At 43.0% G+C, this 21,678-nt stretch overlaps 3 protein-coding genes across 5 annotated transcripts in view; 1 reads left to right on the forward strand and 2 right to left on the reverse strand.

Annotated features, from left to right (window-relative positions):
• LOC116612227 (centrosomal protein of 135 kDa-like) overlaps positions 1 to 4,719 on the reverse strand; it is a 41,720-nt gene extending 37,001 nt beyond the window's left edge. For all 3 annotated transcript variants that reach the window (XM_048733165.1, XM_048733164.1, XM_048733166.1), the window contains exons 1-3: positions 3,902 to 4,719; positions 1,736 to 1,864; positions 1,303 to 1,518 (exon numbers count right to left, since the gene is read on the reverse strand). In XM_048733165.1, the coding sequence (XP_048589122.1) occupies positions 1,303 to 1,518; positions 1,736 to 1,864; positions 3,902 to 4,591 (1,035 nt within the window). In that variant the 5' untranslated portion in view covers positions 4,592 to 4,719. The remainder of the gene's footprint in view (positions 1 to 1,302; positions 1,519 to 1,735; positions 1,865 to 3,901) is intronic.
• Positions 4,720 to 5,594: 875 nt separating this feature from the next.
• Positions 5,595 to 15,284, forward strand: LOC5504524 (caveolin-3). Its single transcript, XM_001625389.3, has 2 exons — positions 5,595 to 5,881; positions 13,710 to 15,284. The coding sequence occupies exons 1-2, from the start codon at positions 5,702 to 5,704 to the stop codon at positions 14,070 to 14,072; spliced, it is 543 nt and encodes a 180-aa protein (XP_001625439.2). The 5' UTR covers positions 5,595 to 5,701; the 3' UTR covers positions 14,073 to 15,284.
• Positions 14,361 to 19,420, reverse strand: LOC5504541. The gene is made up of 5 exons (XM_032372848.2): positions 17,464 to 19,420; positions 16,558 to 17,156; positions 15,963 to 16,111; positions 15,529 to 15,667; positions 14,361 to 15,112 (listed from the first exon to the last, which is right to left on the reverse strand). The coding sequence occupies exons 1-5, from the start codon at positions 18,260 to 18,262 to the stop codon at positions 15,023 to 15,025; spliced, it is 1,776 nt and encodes a 591-aa protein (XP_032228739.1). The 5' UTR covers positions 18,263 to 19,420; the 3' UTR covers positions 14,361 to 15,022.
• Between the last annotated feature and the right edge of the window lie 2,258 nt (positions 19,421 to 21,678).

A 21,678-nucleotide genomic window follows, 5' to 3' on the forward strand; every position in this document is an offset into this window, starting at 1 on the left:
CCAGCCGCACAGGGAGTCAAGGTTAGCCTGCAACTAGGTTGAAGAACTTGCAGTGTCTATAGAGCGGTAGAGCTTAGAATCATCAGCATAAAGAGTGATGTTTGAGCCTTGCTGCACGTAGTTAGGCATATCGTTGGCATATACTAGGAACAACAGGGGCCCAAGGATAGATCACTGGCAGCCAAGAGGAGGACACACCATCGAGGACAACACGCTGCCACCTTCCCGCAGAGAACCCGTGACTCCATACTGCTGCAGCTTGGAAATAAGCAGATGATGAGGGACCTTGTCAAAGGCCTTGGAAAGGTCTAGGTGAATGACATCAATGTCCTCCCCCCCTGCTTGTCTGTCTACGATGTCATGATAGACTTCAACAAGTTGCGTCACGGTGGATTTTCCCTTAAGGAATCTGTGTTGAAGCTGGTAAATCTGGGGGGAAATGAAGTTGAAGCAGCGCTTGAAGACGCAGCGTTCAAGAGCTTTTGACAGGATACACAGAAGAGATATAGGCCTGCAGTTTTCTGCCAGGGTGGGGTCATCCTTCTTGAACACAGGTGTGACATTTGCGTCCTTCCAAAGCGCGGGAACGGATCCAAGAGACAGCGACAGGTTAAACAACTGACATAACGATGGTGTGATTTGATGAGCGGTGTTTTTCAGCAGAATACCAGGGATTTGATCCGTTCCACAGGCTTTATGGGAGTCAAGATTTCGTAAGACATCCAGTACTTCAGGGACAGTGAGTTGGATAGAGCCCAGACCCAACACAGGCTCACGGTTGGTAGGCTGGGCGCTAACAAATTCCTCGCTGGCGGATGGACTGAATATGGAGTGAAAATATCTGTTTAACAGGTTAGCCATGTTCTTGGTATCTGTAACGAAGGCGTGGCCATTGCGAAAAAAATTCGGAAGTGCATGATTTTACGTATGTCCAGAAACGCTTTGGGTTGTTGGATATAACAGATTTTAGTTTTTCGGCGTGCTCTTTTTTCTTTTTGGAAAGCATTTGTTTTGCAGCGCGTCGAAGCTCATTGTATTTTCTTTCAGCAGCCAGCGATCCGGTTTTGTTTGCTTTTTTACGCTGCGCACCCTTCTTTTTGAGCAAAGAACGCAGTTCGTGATCTATCCACAGGTAATCGTTCACATTACTGGGTTTGGATTTCGGAATATGCTCGTTAACAGCGGCGAGCAATAGATCAGTCCAATTAGCGAGTGATGAATCGATGTTATCACGGTTTTGACAAATGCAGACATAATGTTTGCACTATACAGTAATCATTAACCAAACTTTAGTCCACTTACCATTGATGATGCAAGCTCTGTTTGCACTCTTGCAATATCTCTCTCCTTATCATCTTCAAGTTTTTTTGACAAGCGATCCACTCCCTTTAACTCAACCAGCAGCTCAGCATTTTTCTCCTCCACATCTGCAAGTTTCTGTGAGGCCAGGGCATGCTTATCCAAGGCATTCTTAAGTCTTTTCTCCAAGTCCCTATTGGCTTGCTGGAGATAGTCCACCTAGAAATTAATGTTAAGTTTAAAGTGCAATGACCTTCAATTTCCAGATACTTACTTTCTCAAGCAACATAAACATAGTTCACATAAAAGATTTGAAAATGTTCAAAATTATTACATTGTTTACAATAGGGTTATCCCTAAGAAAGTTGACTAGAAAATTAAGTTGGCTGCGCTAAGGAACAACCCTGTTCTGACTGTTTTCAGTCATTTGTTTTACCTGGACATTGAGATGTGCAACCACTCTATCAGAGCTGTCTGACTTGACATCCTTTGTGACAGCATCGATGGGACGCCCACCTTCAAGCTGGACATTCAGCCTATCAATTTCCTTGTCTCTAGACTCAACCTGTACAAGAAACAAGCTGAAATTAGTAAAGCCTGGCTAGAGCATAAAGCGTCATTGTCACCACACCTGGTTGATTATGTAACAATCTCATATGATAATTCTTAATAGGAAACGTGAGAAATATTTCAAAAATTGTAAAAACAGCGTGTCAATTGAAAGCTATTTTTGAAGATGTAACTGATATTTCAGAGCCGAGTGCCTGTTAAATATTGCTGCTTCTGATGGATTGGAAGTAAACTGGCGACAATGCCAATTAAATTCTAATTGTACATTATTTCAAAAAAATGTTCATAAATTAGGTTAACCAAAATACATCTGCAAATCAGAGTAACCTACATTAGAAAGGGAACAAAACACAGGAATAAGCATCAATGGAAATTGAAAGAATACTAAAAAACAAACTTAAAAAGGGTGCAAGGGGCATTATCCTGGCTGCCACTTAATGCACAAGTTGATTGAAACCCCGGCCCCCCGACACCCGGGACATAGTGGGGGAGTAACGGAGACATGGCCATGAAAGTATTCTTTTGTACAGCTACATTTCTCCCCAGGGGCGGCGACAGTAACTTTGTTGACAAATAAGCAGGGATTTTTGGCCTGGCTAATGCAAAACTTTTGACGATTCATGTATTGATTATTTTGCCATTCTTATTTTATAGGTTGTGGGATGTCTTTACCATTGAGTCTTGAAGCGTTTAGGGTATAGTTACAACAATTATGATTTGAGTTGTACTAGCAGAAGTCGTTGTGGTAGGAAAACTAGAAAATATTGTACCATAAGCCAGGGCAATAGGTCTGCAACAGCCCTATTTCCCCCAGGGGTGGCCGGGAGAAAATTACAAATGTAACACCGCAAAAATGTTACATTCCCCGCTATGTCCCGGCTGGGGTTTAAATTGACTAGTGCATAACCCACAGTAAGCTAAGGCTCTCAAGTAAATGGGTTCCACTCTACATAGTATAGGGTAAGGGATTTTAGAACCTGTTCCATGAATCCCCATAGATATCATTCAATAGTTGTTTTATTCAATTTTCTCATTATGATAGCATAAACAAATATGGCAGGTCTCAGAAAGACAAATACTCCACCACTCAGAAGCTTAAATGCATTGGGTATCAAGTTCTCTACAACAGTAGAATAAGCACTACTGACTATTATGGATGGAGCAGGAAATAGTATAAATTAGGGTAGCATGAACAAAGCTGTATAACATTGTAGAGCTTCTATAACATACTATGTGTCAAATCGTGGCAGCATTACTCAAATTATGTTAGGATATTAAGAATTAACTAAAATTAGAGAAAACAAATAAATGGCTGCGTAAGCAAACTGCAATAATTAAAAATGTGAATTACAAGGGTAAATACATGACCCTTAGAAGCAGATCTTTAATTTAGTTTTGTCAGGAAACTTCATTCATGCCACTGATATAATTGACCTATGCACAATATTTTTCATACTGTTAAAATTTAATCTTTTGTTTAAGCTCAAAGGACCACACACAAATTAAATATCTTAAAATGGAAAAAGTACATAGAAAATTTCATGCTAAATAATTCAATGCTCGAAAGTGGGTAAAGAGAATTTTGGAGTAGACAATCGAAAATCAATCGATGTTTACATTTTCTAACGGTGCAACAACATTATCATTTGCATTAAAAAAGATAATCCATTTCATGTTCAGCTCTTAAGAATCTTTATCCGTTTAGTTGGTCGTTTAGAAAACACAATTCGAGATGGAATAATGAAAGAAAGGTATCACAAACGCATCTGATGCGAATTTTTTTAAATATTATTACACTAAAATTTGCTGTACAAAATTAGAACAAATGTTATTGGTTTAGTATACCAGATTTTAATCAAATCTGATAGCAACAATTATATTTCCGATGTTTTCAAAGATACGACATAACGGCAAGGAACTAGTAGTAATATTGCAGATAAGGATTACATGTTTGTTTGATAAGATTTTCCGATTCCGGATGGGATATCCGGAAGTGGTCACAACACGAAGTTTTTGGCGCCTTATTACAAACCTGTTTCCGCAATGTTTTATTCCTTCTCTCACCGGCGTCCTTCTCGTCTTGTAATCTCAATACTTTTGCCTCTAGCTCCTCAATTCTATTATCTGCCACACTTAATAAATCGGCGACATAAGGATCCTGTACGTCTTGCAAAGACCCCGAGTAATTCTTCGCCGGGGATACCGTACTTTCGATGTCCATTCTTTGACGTCTGAAAGGTACTTGTTTTCGCCTTCCACCCGGCGTTTCCACAATAGCATGCAGATTTTTCTCCTGTAGCTCATGTATCCTTTCAGTCTTAACCTTGGCATCCTTCTCTAAGGCTTTTACTTTGTGTACGTATTGAGTATTGAGAAACTTGAGGTCCGCATTCTCGTGTTCTAGTTTACGAACGGTGCCTTTCAGCTCGCGAATAGATTGATCTGTATCCTCGCGCAATTTTATGAGCTGTAAATGAAGCTCGTTGTTCTCTTTCACCAACTTAGCATTATCGCTCCTGTAGGGCTCCACATTATCCTCGTACAGTGTCTTCGTCTTTTCATGCTTGCTGTGCTGCAGTTTGAGATTTTTCAAGCTTTCTGTTGTGTGTACAAGATCACTGAACAACTTCTCGACTAATGGAACCGATTCAATTCCAAGCGCTTGCCGATATCCTAGCTGATCTAAACGCTTTCTAAGCGTCGTAAACTTTCGTTCAGTCATCTCTTACAGGTCCAATTCAAAAACTATTTAATTTCCTACAAAGAATTCGCCAAAACTTCTGTCCAAAGCGGACATTCCCGTATGAAGACCGTTGGCGAGTTTCGCGGCACTAAGGACGCTCGGCTCCAGAACAAAGCGCATGCGCAGATTTCAAATTTGCCTCTGTTTACAGTGAATGTAGGGAGAGTTGTTATGTTGGTCGTAAAATTAGATTGTCTGGAATAAAATCCGTGATAATCCAGGGACATTATATGGGAGATTATTATCCTTTACTCATTATCTAGTTTCACATATTCAAATGATCTATAAGGCTTTCCACAGAGATTTTTTCGAGCAATTTTGTAGGACAGGTTCCAAGGATGAATATCAATAAATAAAAGAATTTCCGACATTTTGTCAAGTTTTAGGGACCATTTACACCCTAAAATCGCTGACACATTCTTGTGCAGATTTGGACAGCATAGAACTGCATGTGGAAGCATAGCTGCTCATTCAAGTCACGCAACATTAATAAAGGGTTGCGTGACAGAGCACAGCCGGGAACCGTATTATTACATGATTTGGCATATAAGATGATAAATCTGTACATGGAAGGCATATAATTCATTTACAACGAAAAAGGGGTTGATATTCAGGCTATTGTTTATTGATAGTTGGAAGTCTCCCCCATTAGAAGGGGAGGGGGGGAGGTTTCAGTCGTCGTGCGGGGTATTTTTTTGTCTCCAAGACGTACATGAATTTTGTTTATCTTTTTGTGCATTTTTTTTATCTGGTTTGGGCTGCATGCATTTTTTCCCTTTTCGTCCTGTTCGTGTTTTTTTTTTTTTTTGTTCATTACCAACCCCCTTTCACTCTTATGATGGTCCGCCCCTCAGGCGAAAACCTTGGGGCTTGAACATATAGCTCAGATGACCCCTCTGCTGTGGATTTGTGATCATCTGACACTTAGGCGTAGCGCGTCGATGCTCATCCACTTTGCTCGCTTGACCTTTGAACTTTCAAGATAAGTTATGCTATGCAGTAAACGAAAGCGATAAGATTACAACAGCAGCCTTACCCCAAGCCACACATTCACTCCAGCTTTCTTACAGCATATAAAACATAGAGGCAATGATGACTTCTGAAGAGAAAGTCTCGATAGAGTCCGGAGAAGATAACACGGGGTACAACGTAAATGGGGATGAGGTACATGTATCTGTCCCGAGGTCCCAAGCCATTCCTCGGGCACACCGAGGACACCACTTCAACATGGAAGATCGAGATCCCTCGAATATCAACGACCATGTGAAGGTATGTAAGGGGCCCCGGTAAGGCATTTATTTATTTTTTTTTTAATAGCTTGAATCCTTTGCACAGTTGCTAAAAAGGAAAGGTAAAATCATCTTTTTGAGTTTATTTCCTCATTTCGACTTGTGTCTCTATGTATTCACTGTTGGTTCTGATAAATATATGTCAGAGAACATGAACGGACTGAAGTAATTGTAGGCGTATCGAATGGTGAAGAAAAATAGTGAATATATGAATATTTAATTATCTATCACTATCATCGACTAAATATTCATATATTCACTATTTTTCTTAACCATTCTATACGCCTACAACTACTTCAGTCCGTTCATGTGTCTGATCGCTATATTTCTCCATAGTTTGTAATTGTTGTGAGGGGGAGAAATGTCAAGTATCATTTTTATCCGAAGATCCGGAAGTTGTTCAAATTTCTTGCTTATCATTGTGAAGCATGTTATTACCAGAAAAGCACGAGGTAGACAAATTATCGATGAAACATTCACTTCCCTGTGTTTCACTTTGATAGATAATTTCAGGGCATACACATCAATTTCGGTTTCGAAGATTATGGTTATGTATGTTGTGAGCTTGTTGCGGGATTCGCATGGCCCTGTGTTGAATGCATTGCATTCCAATGACTTCTGCGTATGTTATAAGTCATGTCATCGAGAAGTAGCGATTTTCTCTGAGGGTATTGCGTTTCCGAGGCCCATGCAGGGATCGAACCCACCCCCCTTCGAGAAAGCCTTTGTCCTACCCTTCATTCTAAATGGCCTCAAACGACATCAAATTCTGATTTTTATGTGTTGATCATCCCGTAAAACCAAACCGAACAGTTCGGGAGTTTGAAAGGCCAAATGCTACGTGTCAAAATATTAGAAAATCTCTCAGTAAAAGCAGCCCCACTCTGCTTCAAGTCCCTCCCCTAATCTCCCGCGCAGCCGCACTTTGAGCAGGGAAGCGTTGCGTGACCGACACAAAGGACGGGTGCGCGGGAGACTACTCCTCCCCCTCTTTGAGACAAAAAATACATATGCACCCAGCTAGCTTATTGGATATTTTTAGGTGTTAAATGTCTCAGTTTTGTGCAATAAAAATTAAATGGCAATATAGGCGACGTGATTTGAAAACGTTCCAGTACAGCAATTGAACATTGATTGACAAACTTCTTCAAAACCCGTGCTGGAATACATGCTACTCTTCTGTTTATATTAGTCAGTCGAGTTCACTGGGTGAAACGCGCCAAAGCAGGTTCATGGTCATTTTTAGTGTTCGTCCGAGCACTTTTGCAAAATACAAAAATAATAAAAGTCGTACCAAACTGAATGCCTGCTAGCTTTTGTGGCCTCACACAAGCAACTGTAATATCCTATTGAGTTTTTTTTTAGGGTAATAAAAAAACATCCAAAAAAAATTTTGACGACTCGAGACAAAATGGGAGGGTGCAGTTTGAGAATATACTTCGCGGCTAAGTGTACAATTCCCTGCTAGCAGAGGCCTCTTTTCTCTGTATTTCGCTGGGCTGGAGTTCGCGAGGAAAAGATACCTCTGCCATGGGTCGAAACTGTTTCTGTTGCGCATGCGTGAGCGTTAATAAGCGACCGACGTGCCAAAACCCGTACCATCGCGCGAAAGCTGTCAATATGCTTTGCATGGGTTTAGTCGGAAATCATGAATCAAACTCCGGTTAGTCCTCCTCTTCGAAAAAAGAAAAAAACTGTTCAATTTCAATCACCTAAAACGTCACTAAAAAGATTGGACAACAAACGCAGCAAAGACAAGTTTTGTCTTGTTTGTGGGATTAATTTCAAGACATCTGGGCAGGCGAGTTTCTTCAATGTAAATATCGCACAGTTGGATTCGAAGAAAATGTTACAAAACTTTTTGGTAAACTTAGATCAGCTATTCCCAGAAGAATATGCAAAACCTGTAAACGGAAGATTGACTCGTTAGTCAAAAGAGAGAAAATTCTGAATAAAGATAAGGCATTGAATGGCTTCTTTTATAATTCGTCGCGTGATATTTCTACAAAGGACGCCGTTTCGAATGAGGGCTTATTATCCCGCAGCGGATATACGTTTCATGCATGCGCTAGTCATTGTGGGCTCAAATAGTGGCCAGTAATTAATGAACGGAGCATGCGCTCTGGATCTCGTCCACGATCGTGGACGGCGGTTTGATCAAACGAACTTGCGACCCATGGCAGAGGTATCTTTTCCTCGCGAACTCCAGCCCAGCGAAATACAGAGAAAAGAGGCCTCTGCTAGCAGGGAAAGTGTACAAACGAGCGACTCAGAAAGCCCTGCGCAGGAGGGTAGGCAAAGTATACAAACGAGCGACTCAGAAAGCCCTGCGCAGGAGGGTAGGCGAAGTGTACATTCGAGCGACTCAGATAGCCCTGCGCAGGAGGGTAGGCTAAGCGTACAAACGAGCGACTCAGAAAGCCCTGCGCAGGAAGGTAGGCTAAGTGTACAAACGAGCGACTCAGAAAGCCCTGCGCAGGAGGGTAGGCTAAGTGTACAAACGAGCGACTCAGAAAGCCCTGCGCAGGAGGGAAGGCTAAGTGTACAAACGAGCGACTCAGAAAGCTCTGCGCAGAAGGGTAGGCTAAGCGTACAAACGAGCGACTCAGAAAGCTCTGCGCAGGAGGGTAGGCTAAGTGTACAAACGAGCGACTCAGAAAGCCCTGCGCAGGAGGGTAGGCTAAGTGTACAAACGAGCGACTCAGAAAGCCCTGCGCAGGAGGGTAGGCTAAGTATACAAACGAGCGACTCAGATAGCCCTGCGCAGGAGGGTAGGCTAAGTGTACAAACGAGCGACTCAGAAAGCCCTGCGCAGGAGGGTAGGCGAAGTGTACAAACGAGCGACTCAGATAGCCCTGCGCAGGAGGGTAGTCTAAGCGTACAAACGAGCAACTCAGAAAGCCCTGCGCAGGAGGGTAGACTAAGTGTACAAACGAGCGACTCAGATAGCCCTGCGCAGGAGGGTAGGCTAAGCGTACAAACGAGCGACTCAGAAAGCCCTGCGCAGGAGGGTAGGCGAAGTGTACAAACGAGCGACTCAGATAGCCCTGCGCAGGAGGGTAGGCTAAGCGTACAAACGAGCGACTCAGAAAGCCCTGCGCAGGAGGGTAGACTAAGTGTACAAACGAGCGACTCAGATAGCCCTGCGCAGGAGGGTAGGCTAAGCGTACAAACGAGCGACTCAGAAAGCCCTGCGCAGGAGGGTAGACTAAGTGTACAAACGAGCGACTCAGAAAGCCCTGCGCAGGAGAGTAGGCTAAATGTACATTCGAGCGACTCAAAAAGCCCTGCGCAGGAAGGTAGGCTAAGTGTACAAACGAGCGACTCAGAAAGCTCTGCGCAGGAGGGTAGGCTAAGTGTACAAACGAGCGACTCAGAAAGCCCTGCGCAGGAGGGAAGGCTAAGTGTACAAACGAGCGACTCAGAAAGCCCTGCGCAGGAAGGTAGGCTAAATGTACATTCGAGCGACTCAGAAAGCCCTGCGCAGGAAGGTAGGCTAAGTGTACAAACGAGCGACTCAGAAAGCCCTGCGCAGGAAGGTAGGCTAAGTGTACAAACGAGCGACTCAGAAAGCCCTGCGCAGGAGGGTAGGCTAAGTGTACAAACGAGCGACTCAGAAAGCCCTGCGCAGGAGGGTAGGCTAAGTGTACAAACGAGCGACTCAGAAAGCCCTGCGCAGGAGGGAAGGCTAAGTGTACAAACGAGCGACTCAGAAAGCCCTGCGCAGGAGGGTAGACTAAGTGTACAAACGAGCGACTCAGAAAGCCCTGCGCAGGAAGGTAGGCTAAATGTACATTCGAGCTACTCAGATAGCCCTGCGCAGGAGGGTAGGCTAAGCGTACAAACGAGCGACTCAGAAAGCCCTGCGCAGGAAGGTAGGCTAAATGTACATTCGAGCGACTCAGAAAGCCCTGCGCAGGAAGGTAGGCTAAGTGTACAAACGAGCGACTCAGAAAGCCCTGCGCAGGAGGGTAGGCTAAGTGTACAAACGAGCGACTCAGAAAGCCCTGCGCAGGAGGGTAGGCTAAGTGTACAAACGAGCGACTCAGAAAGCCCTGCGCAGGAGGGTAGGCTAAGTGTACAAACGAGCGACTCAGAAAGCCCTGCGCAGGAGGGTAGGCTAAGTGTACAAACGAGCGACTCAGAAAGCTCTGCGCAGAAGGGTAGGCTAAGCGTACAAACGAGCGACTCAGAAAGCTCTGCGCAGGAGGGTAGGCTAAGTGTACAAACGAGCGACTCAGAAAGCCCTGCGCAGGAGGGTAGGCTAAGTGTACAAACGAGCGACTCAGAAAGCCCTGCGCAGGAGGGTAGGGTAAGTGTACAAACGAGCGACTCAGATAGCCCTGCGCAGGAAGGTAGGCTAAGTGTACAAACGAGCGACTCAGAAAGCCCTGCGCAGGAGGGTAGGCGAAGTGTACAAACGAGCGATTCAGAAAGCCCTGCGCAGGAGGGTAGGCTAAGTATACAAACGAGCGACTCAGATAGCCCTGCGCAGGAGGGTAGGCTAAGTGTACAAACGAGCGACTCAGAAAGCCCTGCGCAGGAGGGTAGGGTAAGTGTACAAACGAGCGACTCAGATAGCCCTGCGCAGGAAGGTAGGCTAAGTGTACAAACGAGCGACTCAGAAAGCCCTGCGCAGGAGGGTAGGCGAAGTGTACAAACGAGCGATTCAGAAAGCCCTGCGCAGGAGGGTAGGCTAAGTATACAAACGAGCGACTCAGATAGCCCTGCGCAGGAGGGTAGGTTAAGTGTACAAACGAGCGTCTCAGATAGCCCTGCGCAGGAGGGTAGGCTAAGCGTACAAACGAGCGACTCAGATAGCCCTGCGCAGGAGGGTAGGCTAAGCGTACAAACGAGCGACTCAGAAAGCCCTGCGCAGGAGGGTAGGCGAAGTGTACAAACGAGCGACTCAGATAGCCCTGCGCAGGAGGGTAGGCTTAGCGTACAAACGAGCGACTCAGAAAGCCCTGCGCAGGAGGGTAGACTAAGTGTACAAACGAGCGACTCAGATAGCCCTGCGCAGGAGGGTAGGCTAAGCGTACAAACGAGCGACTCAGAAAGCCCTGCGCAGGAGGGTAGGCGAAGTGTACAAACGAGCGACTCAGATAGCCCTGCGCAGGAGGGTAGGCTAAGCGTACAAACGAGCGACTCAGAAAGCCCTGCGCAGGAGGGTAGACTAAGTGTACAAACGAGCGACTCAGAAAGCCCTGCGCAGGAGGGTAGGCTAAGTGTATAAACGAGCGACTCAGATAGCCCTGCGCAGGAGGGTAGGCTAAGTATACAAACGAGCGACTCAGATAGCCCTGCGCAGGAGGGTAGGCTAAGTGTACAAACGAGCGACTCAGATAGCCCTGCGCAGGAGGGTAGGCTAAGCGTACAAACGAGCGACTCAGATAGCCCTGCGCAGGAGGGTAGGCTAAGCGTACAAACGAGCGACTCAGAAAGCCCTGCGCAGGAGGGTAGGCGAAGTGTACAAACGAGCGACTCAGATAGCCCTGCGCAGGAGGGTAGGCTAAGCGTACAAACGAGCGACTCAGAAAGCCCTGCGCAGGAGGGTAGACTAAGTGTACAAACGAGCGACTCAGAAAGCCCTGCGCAGGAGGGTAGGCTAAGTGTATAAACGAGCGACTCAGATAGCCCTGCGCAGGAGGGTAGGCTAAGTGTACAAACGAGCGACTCAGGAAGCCCTGCGCAGGAAGGTAGGCTAAGTGTACAAACGAGCGACTCAGATAGCCCTGCGCAGGAGGGTAGGCTAAGTGTACAAACGAGCGACTCAGAAAGCCCTGCGCAGGAGGGTAGGCTAAGCGTACAAACGAGCGACTCAGATAGCCCTGCGCAGGAGGGTAGGCGAAGTGTACAAACGAGCGACTCAGAAAGCCCTGCGCAGGAGGGTAGGCTAAGTGTACAAACGAGCGACTCAGAAAGCCCTGCGTAGGAGGGTAGGCGAAGTGTACAAACGAGCGACTCAGATAGCCCTGCGCAGGAGGGTAGACTAAGTGTACAAACGAGCGACTCAGATAGCCCTGCGCAGGAGGGTAGGCGAAGTGTACAAACGAGCGACTCAGATAGCCCTGCGCAGGAGGGTAGGCTAAGCGTACAAACGAGCGACTCAGAAAGCCCTGCGAAGGAGGGTAGGCGAAGTGTACAAACGAGCGACTCAGATAGCCCTGCGCAGGAGGGTAGGCTAAGCGTACAAACGAGCGACTCAGAAAGCCCTGCGCAGGAGGGTAGACTAAGTGTACAAACGAGCGACTCAGAAAGCCCTGCGCAGGAGGGTAGGCTAAGTGTATAAACGAGCGACTCAGATAGCCCTGCGCAGGAAGGTAGGCTAAGTGTACAAACGAGCGACTCAGGAAGCCCTGCGCAGGAAGGTAGGCTAAGTGTACAAACGAGCGACTCAGAAAGCCCTGCGCAGGAGGGTAGGCTAATAGTGAAAAAGCGGGTTCTACTGACTACAGCACAGGCGTCCCAAGTTCAGAGCGCTCCGGGGTTCGAGGTATTGGCGGACTCCCCTCTGAACTCTCGAAACGGCTCAAATGGGAAAGAAACGACACAGAGACTTCTTGTAAGACTTCAGTCTTTATTATACACCAAAATCCACTAGCAATTCTTTTAGTTTTAATACGTTTTTATGTCCATATAAACTTTATTATCGAAGCGCTCTGAACAGGCCGCCTGTGACTACAGTATGTATTTAGACTTTTAACCCATTGACTCCTGGCTTTTTTTGAGCTGAATTTACAAAAAAACAGACAGAAAACAGATACCTCCCCCCTATTCTGAGTTTTATACAGCCCGTCAAAGTCAAACACAGCTGGACCTAGTCAGCGGTATCCAAGCTTTCCAACAGTGCTTTGCGGTCCCCACTTTTAATCCCTCGTCGTTGTGCTGAAGCGAGCACAAGTTGATGGTTGCTTGTATTTTTCATCAAAAATACAGCTATGAGCATATTATGAGAGTGTCTCAGGACATCATGAAGTCTATTGGGTCACAATTGAGTGCTTTGCTTATGGATATTTGCGAGCAAAGGTGATTCATGATGATTTTTTCTTGTTTGGCTTTGCCTGGATGAGAAAATAATTTTCTAATGAATCACCACAGCTCTCCTAAATGCTGTCTTTTCTGAAACAAAATTGATTCCAAAATTGTGTACACTGCTATTCTGGGTCTGTATGACCTGGAATTGATTAGTTTGGCTTTGGGGTCAAAAGACAATCTGACATTGGGGAGAGGAGTGTTGACTGGCCCTCCCCTCGTGAATTTTTCCCTGGATCTCCCAGAATGCTTTGCAATCCGTAAAGGCATCTTTGTGGTTTTACAAGCCTCCAAGGAGTGGAGTAGTTGCCAACACCTTGGTTGGATGCATATCTTTATGTTTATTTTGCATTTAAGATTTTTTTGGGTTGTGTGTACTTCTCAAAGCCGGTACAGGCCGGTTGAGGGGTCAATGTGATAAAGGGACGGTCCCCTCACCCCAACCAGCGTGTTTGTGTGGGACATAGGGGGGAGGGGGAAGCCTGAAGGCTACGCGCCTTTTAACGTCGAATTACATACAGGACCGTAGTGGGGCGTGGGACACTTAATTAACAAACAACACCAGTGCCACGAAATATGGAGGGGGGGGGGGACGACGATACAGAAATATTAAAAATATATATTAGGGGCACAGTCACGCCCCTACTGTCATTTTCTAAAAGTTTATATTTCTTTTTTTTTTTTTGGGGGGGGGGGGGGGTACATGCCCGTAGTGCCCCACCCCTGCTACGGCCCTAAACACGAAAACAAATATACCAACGTATCTTCCCTAGGTGTTTTATCAGGACGTGTTTGCAGAGCCGGAGGGTAACCACAGTATTGATGGCGTTTGGCGCGCCAGCTTTAGCACCTTCGTCAACACCAAGTACTGCTGTTACCGCCTGCTGACCGCCATATTTGGTGTACCGACGGCCATCCTGTGCGGCTGCTACTTTGCCTGTCTGAGCTTTGACTACATCTGGTGCATCATGCCATGTTTACGCGCCTACGTGATTCAACTGCAATTTCTTGGGAAAATTTTCAGCCTGCTTATCAAAACCTTCTGCGATCCGTTCTTCGAGTCATTTGGGCGTGTGTTTAGTGGGATACGACATGTTAAGATCAAAACAACTAACAATGCACTTGTTTCTGCCTAGTATTTCGTGTTCTACTCTGGCAATGTATACAGAGGAGTTAAGAGTTTAGTGAGAAACGACACGTTAAGATCAAAGCGTTGAACAACTTTTTTCTGCCTAGTAGTCAGTCTTCTACTCCAGCTCTCTCTTCTCATGTTTTCGTCTTTAACGAGTCCCGAACTTTTAAAGATAAGAAAAGATGCCTGCGGAGGAGAGTCTACATAGACTTGATTTCCAGCTCATGTCTGTGAGCCCACAATGCGTTTGCTGATGAGGCCTAGGCAACGGCTGAAAACAGAGCCTAGAGGCTACCAACACATTCATTTATTCAACGCACATTTAACCAACATGACCTGTTTTTGCAGATGAGGTCCCAAACAGCTTTTCGCTAAAGGGGGGTTTGGCTCAGCGACAAAGGGGGGAGAGGGGTAATTTTTTTGTTGCATATGGCTCTCTGGCATCCCAAAGGGGGGTTTAAACCCCCTAAACCCTCCCCCCTAGATCCGCTCCTGGGTTCGTTCATATGTAAACATTTTTAGTCATAGGGGCGAACACCAGTTTTATTTAAAGCCCCCTTTCAATACCTATGACACTGCCTAGAATTTTAACCTTGTGTGCAAGAGTCCAGCTGCTCCCAGTGTTCAAATTAGCCCAACTGGAAGTTGTGACAAGCTGCTTGGGAACACCCACGCACACTGCTAGCCACCCCTGTAGAGATCGAGTCTTGGTGCTCTTCAATCGGTACCTCTAGAACGTGGGGTTTAGAATTCTGGACAAGGTCTAATCTACCTGTCAGCGATCGGGTAGGAGGGGGGGGGGGTCAATAACTCCCACCATTGGGTTGAAATTTAAGTAGTAATGTTCCTCTCTCCATATATAAGACAGTGAAGTTCCCCCAGCCCACCCCAAGACCTCCGGAATCGCTGCCTGTGTTATTATCACAAAAATACAAATTTTATAAGAGGTCCAGCCTAACTTCCTCTGTAAGTTGAATACCCAAATGGAGAGAGCAGTAGAGGAACATGATAATGCTGGTCTGGGTCCTTGATGAGGAATACAATCTGAAACATAAAATTTAAGTACAAATTAAAAATCTTTCCAATAATTGTTACATTGTTGACTAATATTTCAGCAAATATATGTCACAGTCAATAGAAACTGGTATTTTTTTCTACCATAGCATGCTTGAAAATTAAAATCTAAAATTTTAACAATAAAGTTCAGCCATAAAAAGGGTGGCTACAGTTAAATACTGGAGGTGGCTGCTAAAATAAGATATACAAATACTAGTGTTTGGGTAACTAATATATCTTTCATTACTTACAGAAGTCACCATTTAAAAAAAAAGGGGGTGCTTGTTTTAGAGGTACCACTACATGTTTTGTTATAACAGAGGCACTGGTCCAGCAGCACATTTTCTTGAAATTAAGGTTTCCTACAATAGGAATACTATAAAACTTTACAAATGCCCACCCACCTCAACATGTGGATAGAAGTATTCTGTTATTGCCAGTGACTTGAAGTAGATCTCTGTCTCAAATCTTATCTTGTACCGTGCAGGAATGAACTGATCTGGTTTTAGCAAGTTGGGGACTCTGCCGTCTCCATTTGTGGAGCTTTGGATAGAAAAAAAAAACAGCTAAGGATAATACAAAGCATTACACCAATGGAACAAATGTTATCTTTATAAATCATTATGAAATGCACATTCTTGGTCTAGAACTTGGGATCCAATTTCAAAGCACTAATCTAACGATCTTGGAAAAACCCCTACTGAACATATGTTCCTTGGGATGGATCTAAAATGTAACAAAATGGGAGTAAGATATGGGGGTCTGGATATGAGTTTGATACTCAAAAAGAAAAATAGATATCCCCCCTGAATCCACCTTGGTATGACTATAAAATTACCTTGATGCAAGTAGTGTCCATGACTCTGTATTGTTTGGTTGTTCGATGAACACCTTTACCGGAAGCTGTCTAGCAGGTGTTCCCCTCGCTGTATCCAGGGCATGGGTGGTGAGAGGGCTTTTTGCCATTGGGCTGGGGGCTTGGGAACTCTAAATAAAATAGATCCATTCATACAAAAGATACAACTCTACCATGGAAACAAATATAACAACATAATGTTAAATTCCAGGACACATGTTACGCTGGAAGTATTAAAAATTCTATACTTTAGAAAAAAGCCTTGGTTTTGCTAACGTCACTAGTTCCTAACATGTGGTTCGTTCTTTATATAAATTGTTTAAAGACAATTTTGGATTTTTTTATTAAAAGTGATTGAAACGTGGAGAATAGGGTGTGTTTAAAAGACCTCCTGTGTCACTATGGTAACATATTATGGCCACTCAATGTATATGTTTGTAGGCTAGCATGTTACATTTAATGTACTGAAAGCTTGGAATTATTGGAAAATTTTTCATGAAAAGAACTACAAATCAAGTCAATGTGAAACAACTGTAGCAAGCCTTCTTAAATAAATCTCTAACAATGCCTATCTTACCAGAGATGGAAAAATGGTTGTTGTGAATGGAGTAAGCCTCATGGTTGACTGAGATTGCGTTGACAGAGAAACAACTTGTATATGGTTTGGTGTAACAGCTGTCCCATTCACATGTGCTGACAAAGGAGTATTGAGAGGTGTGGCATGCCCTGTACTATACACAGGTGACGTGTTCATAGTAACACTATTCTGAACAGAAAGCACACCCCCTGTTTGTAGTGGTACAACTGGAACGACCGAGATACTCTTTTGCATGTTTGGAGTAATTTTGGGAACAATTTTCTGAAATTGTGGCTGCACTGTTGTTGTTGCCAAGCGACCTGAGACTAGAAGCATTGAATTCTGTAGTGTTGGGTCATCTAAGATATCGGCATTGTTGCCTTTTAAGCTGTTGTTCGAATAGACTCTGGAGAGTTTGGCTTCTTTTGACAGGCATTCCATCATTTTTCCTAGGGTATTGTGTCCCATTGGCGAGATCTCGTACCAGACTTGGTCCTCTTCAGAAGCGCTCTTTTTTGGCCTTTGCCAAAGTGAAGCATTCATTGGATTTAGTTTTGATAAATACTTTGAAAATGTAGCCACAGGGCATCTTGGATTTCCTGGGAAAGTGATAGGAATTATAAAGATAGCGGAGTTGGTGTATTACGCGAGTACAAAAACTTTACACAATTCGTCACTCGAAATCATCCGTCAAAATTATCTCTAGAAACAAATATTTAGTTGGAAACTTATAAATTGCAAGTGAGACAAATCAGATATTTAAAACATAGCTTAAAATGTGTCTTATTATTCACCGGTATGCCTAGATTCCTTCAAGACTTTGTTTGACAGGATGAAATGTGATCTGTTGTTGAGGGTTTTCCCTAAGTGAGAATAAATTACAATCAAAACAAACACAATGCTAACCTTTCTTCTCGTAAATTTTCCACAAAGGGATGGTAGTATTTGAATCCTTTTTCGAATAGATGAATCTCATATTTCTTTCCTGGTCGAAGCCAATTGCAAAAGTATCTCGTGTTTGTTCTCTCAAATTACCGCGGCTTCGCTTCGAGCCCGATAAATACATCAAGTCGAAGAACGACTTCTTTTGCAATCCCTCAGGCGTCAATTGATTAAAAACGTCGCTGAAATAAAGTTTCTTTAAGTCTTCGGCGGAAATATCGGCTATATGATCAATGCCTTTTCCTAACCGCATCAATTCCACGGTCTGAGCTCGAAAGACTTCGCTTGAAACGCGGAACTCGGGGTCGTTTATAATATCAATGTTTCTCACAAGCTGTAAATGCCGATTGAGAGCGAAACGGATCGCACTAAGCGCTGACTTTTTGTAGAAATCTCCATCCCTTTTTCTAGCTTCGACATAAAATTTCCTTAGTATGTTGTTAAGAGAAGTTTTATCATAGTCTTCAAAGCAGGGATCATGACCTTTCTCTCGCAGGTACTCGCGGAAAATTCTAACAGCAAACCTGTTCGCTTTTTTTGTATTTCTTGTACTTCTCTCCTCAAGAAGACGCTGAATTTCCTCCTCCGAACTATCTCCAAACCGTCCCAGAAAAGAGTCAGAGCAAGTTGGAGATTCTACAGAGTCTTCATTCAAAGGGTCATCTTCTTCTGTGGTGTTTTCAATTTTTACCGAAGGAAGAAATACGACAGCGCACTGTTCCTCCGCCATGATTTTCAACACTTGACGGCAGGTCAATATCATGCATATCACATCAAAATATTGAACATGTGACAGAGTGAGCCAATCACGAGCCGATATGATGCCAAAGCGATGAAATATAGAGCGGTTGATTTGGTCACATGGTTCATTTTAACCAATAGCACGACGAAGAAAATCACATACGGCACTCCTTTATCTATGGGAAAACAGCTGCCCCAGGGAATAAAAAAATATAGCAACTTCGAAAATATGAATAGCTCATGCTATAAGAAAATGTGAATATAGTCAAAATAAAATACATGGAAATATTGAAATATATGAGAAGTATGACAATTTGTAGGTCCCCTGAAAAGAAGAATTTTCTGTGATATTTTTTTCGCTTCTGTAGGCATATTCAGTTCGCAGTGCGAAGCGCCACAAATTTGCATTTGAAATACAGGTAAGACCATGGGTTGTCGTTTGTTTCCATAATTTCCATAATTCCCTGTCAACCTCGCTTTACGGGCACCCACCTCGTTAGTGCGGACAAAGGAATTTTTTTTTCTATCATAACAATGTTAACTTCAAATAAATGACGATTTTAATAATTCTCAGTAATATATAACCGCTTTTGTCGCGAAAAGGCCGGCTTTTTCGCTACTATCTATACCTCAATAGATAGTGAGTACGGGAGCCGTTCAAATTGCGAGATTCGTGATAGGGTGTGAGTGCATTTATACTAAAGGATAATAGCAAGAGACCACGATGGTCTCTTGATAATTGTTAACTATAAAAACTGGATATTTAGGATAACCAAGGTTTTTTGAATCTATAAATAGTCGGATTTTTTTTTATATAATTGGGCTCAAATAGTGTAGGCAACTGTTGCCATGGTCTCGAGGGTGTATGAGTTAACAGCAAGAGTAGAAAGAGTACGTATGACCATATTCTCTTGACTACACTTTGAGAGTCATGCGCGTACCCAGTATTTGCTAAGGGGGAGGGGGTTGCGCAGTCATAGGAATCATATGGGAAAAGCTTACTTTTTGAAAAGAAATTACCCACTTTTTGGCAGCCAAGAAGGGTGCGCGCCTGAGAGCAATGACTTAAAGTTCTTTAAAACTTTCATTTATATCAATCTAACCAAACGAAAGCATAGATTAACTTTAAATTCTGAAAAGGGAATTAAATTTGATTGAAATTTGAATTTTCTAGAAAGCTTTGAAAATTTTCCTGGCCGCGCGAAAGGAGATTGGATCGAGTGAATAATTCCAAGTTTTGGCTGGAAAATCTAAAACGTATTTTCCTTAAATCCGTTAAAATGTTAGAGTGTTTCTTTTGCAATGCTACCCACAACGAGGCGAAGAATAATTTAAAGCTAAGAATTATATGTGAAAAAAATATCGTTTTGTTGTAGTTTTCAAAAACAGCGCGCGCTCGTGAGAATGTCGCCATTTTTGATTGCGCAATCAAAAAAATATAGACTATAATAATAATTGAATAATAATTTAAAAAAATTATAGACTATAATAATAATTGAAAAATAATTTGTTGACTTATAATGCGCTAAATCTATGTAAACATATTCTAAAGCGCTCAACAGAAGATAGTCTCTTGTGCAGGAGACAAATTCTTACAAAAACATCCAAACTAAATCGACATGCTAAATTTTGAAGATTTGTTTCCTGAAGTTAAAAAATATTTTGACTACCAGGTCAGATGACGGTAAAACTTGTAATCAAACAATGATCTTCGGCAATAGCTAAGAAGAGATGCAGACGGGAACAAGTTAAGCGTGCGCATATATTTTCTCATATAATTTCATTGATATCTCGATCTACGTCACAAATGACTGGACCCGCGCCTTTCAGTTCACGGCCTTTTTTCCGAAGGTTGACCGAAATACCTCATTATTACAGATTTTAGTTATTCGCACGAACGCGAATTTTATAGTGTCCATACATACTATAACCATTTGGAAGATAAGAATATAAAGAATTGACCAAATCTATCAACTCTGAAAGGTTATATGGACTTTAAGGGCCTTAGGTATTATCTCGTTGCTACGAAACACCATTGCTACCAAAGGAAAAAGCGCTACATTTGATTTAAATAGACTAAAATCGCCGCGCGTCTTCCAACATGATTCCGTGGCCCAGTGGTTAGCACCTTTGACTCATCATCAAGCGGTCCAGATTCAATCCCTGGTAGAGTATTTTTTTTTTTTCGAAATTTCAATTCTAACTTTTTTTTCTTTTTTTCATAAGAGATTAATATAAACTTTCGACATTTTGGAGAAGAAAATGCATTTTTTTTATGATTTAGAGAATAAAAACAGATGGCGAAAAAACAAGATGGCGGCCATTTCCGCGCAAAAAAAACACGTTAATTTTGAACATTTTACAACAATTGTGGATTTTTTTCTCACTCAAACCATTGATATTACCATTTCTAACAACTTAGCGCATGGGATTTTAGATTTTTGAAAAAATGAAAAAGTTATTACCAAATATGTGGTTTTCGAAGAACATAAAAATTCGCTCGCGTTATCTAAATTTTGCAAATGGGATGCGTAAAGTTTTATAAAATAGTGATGGTAAAATATTTCTGCAAAAAAATTGATGTTAGATTTGAACAGTAGGTTATCCAATCTCGCTCCCAGAGCCCACGTACCTTTTTGGGCTCTGGGAGCGAGATTGTAGCTCCCAGACACGTTTTTCTGTTCTAGGTCACGTGACCATGGATGACGTCATCACTTGTGTCATTTATGTCTAAAACACTTATGTTGAAAGTTCCAAGAGATTTGACAAAAAAACAAAAGCTTTTATAAAACAAACAAATTTCCCTAGCAACGGACTCAAAAGATAGTACCATAGGCCCTAAGTGAAAGAAAGGTTGGTATGTAGTCCCCCTCCACCGAACCCCTTCTTCTCCATGCCCCTGGTACAAACGCGTTTGGTTTCATCGGGTATCGAAGGAATTTGAGAAAACCTCCCCCCTCAGAGATCTTTGGAGACATATGAAAGCCTTACAAATGAAATCCCTTTCCATTTTGCGCGACATATGAAAGCATTTCATCTGGAAGCCCTTTCCCTATAGTTCGATCAATCTACTATTTAAGATCGGACTAATTGCAACACAGGTTTTTCAACGTTTTTGTATTAATTAAGTCTCCCTTTATAACATACTAAAAGTCTAAAAAATCGTAGCAGGCAAACACCCCGAAAAACCGCATCGAATTTCCCCATACAAGGCTTGTATGAAAAACCACAGGGATCCCAAACCACGAAAAATATACCAGTACTTTGAAAAAATCAAATTTATAAATGATACTATAAATGATAAGAAATATATATTTCTACACGATCTGGATAAAAATCAACGTTATCTGATAAAGCTTATCTGTTTTGGGCAAAATCCACAGGTTTCTAGCGATCGTCACGGGTATTTAGAAGAACCAAGCACATGTAATTATAATC

Source organism: Nematostella vectensis, chromosome 10, assembly GCF_932526225.1.
Source record: "Nematostella vectensis chromosome 10, jaNemVect1.1, whole genome shotgun sequence".
In the NCBI taxonomy this organism is placed as follows: Eukaryota; Metazoa; Cnidaria; class Anthozoa; order Actiniaria; family Edwardsiidae; genus Nematostella; species Nematostella vectensis.

Coding starts and splice junctions, on each gene's coding strand:
- LOC5504541 (XM_032372848.2), bottom strand. CDS start 18,262: ATGATATTGACCTGCCGTCAAGTGTTGAAAATCATGGCGGAGGAACAG. Junction 17,157..17,463: donor GAAAATTTACGAGAAGAAAG/GTTAGCATTGTG, acceptor TCACTTTCCCAG/GAAATCCAAGATGCCCTGTG. Junction 15,668..15,962: donor TGGACACTACTTGCATCAAG/GTAATTTTATAG, acceptor TTCTATCCAAAG/CTCCACAAATGGAGACGGCA.
- LOC5504524 (XM_001625389.3), top strand. CDS start 5,702: ATGATGACTTCTGAAGAGAAAGTCTCGATAGAGTCCGGAGAAGATAAC. Junction 5,882..13,709: donor ATATCAACGACCATGTGAAG/GTATGTAAGGGG, acceptor TATCTTCCCTAG/GTGTTTTATCAGGACGTGTT.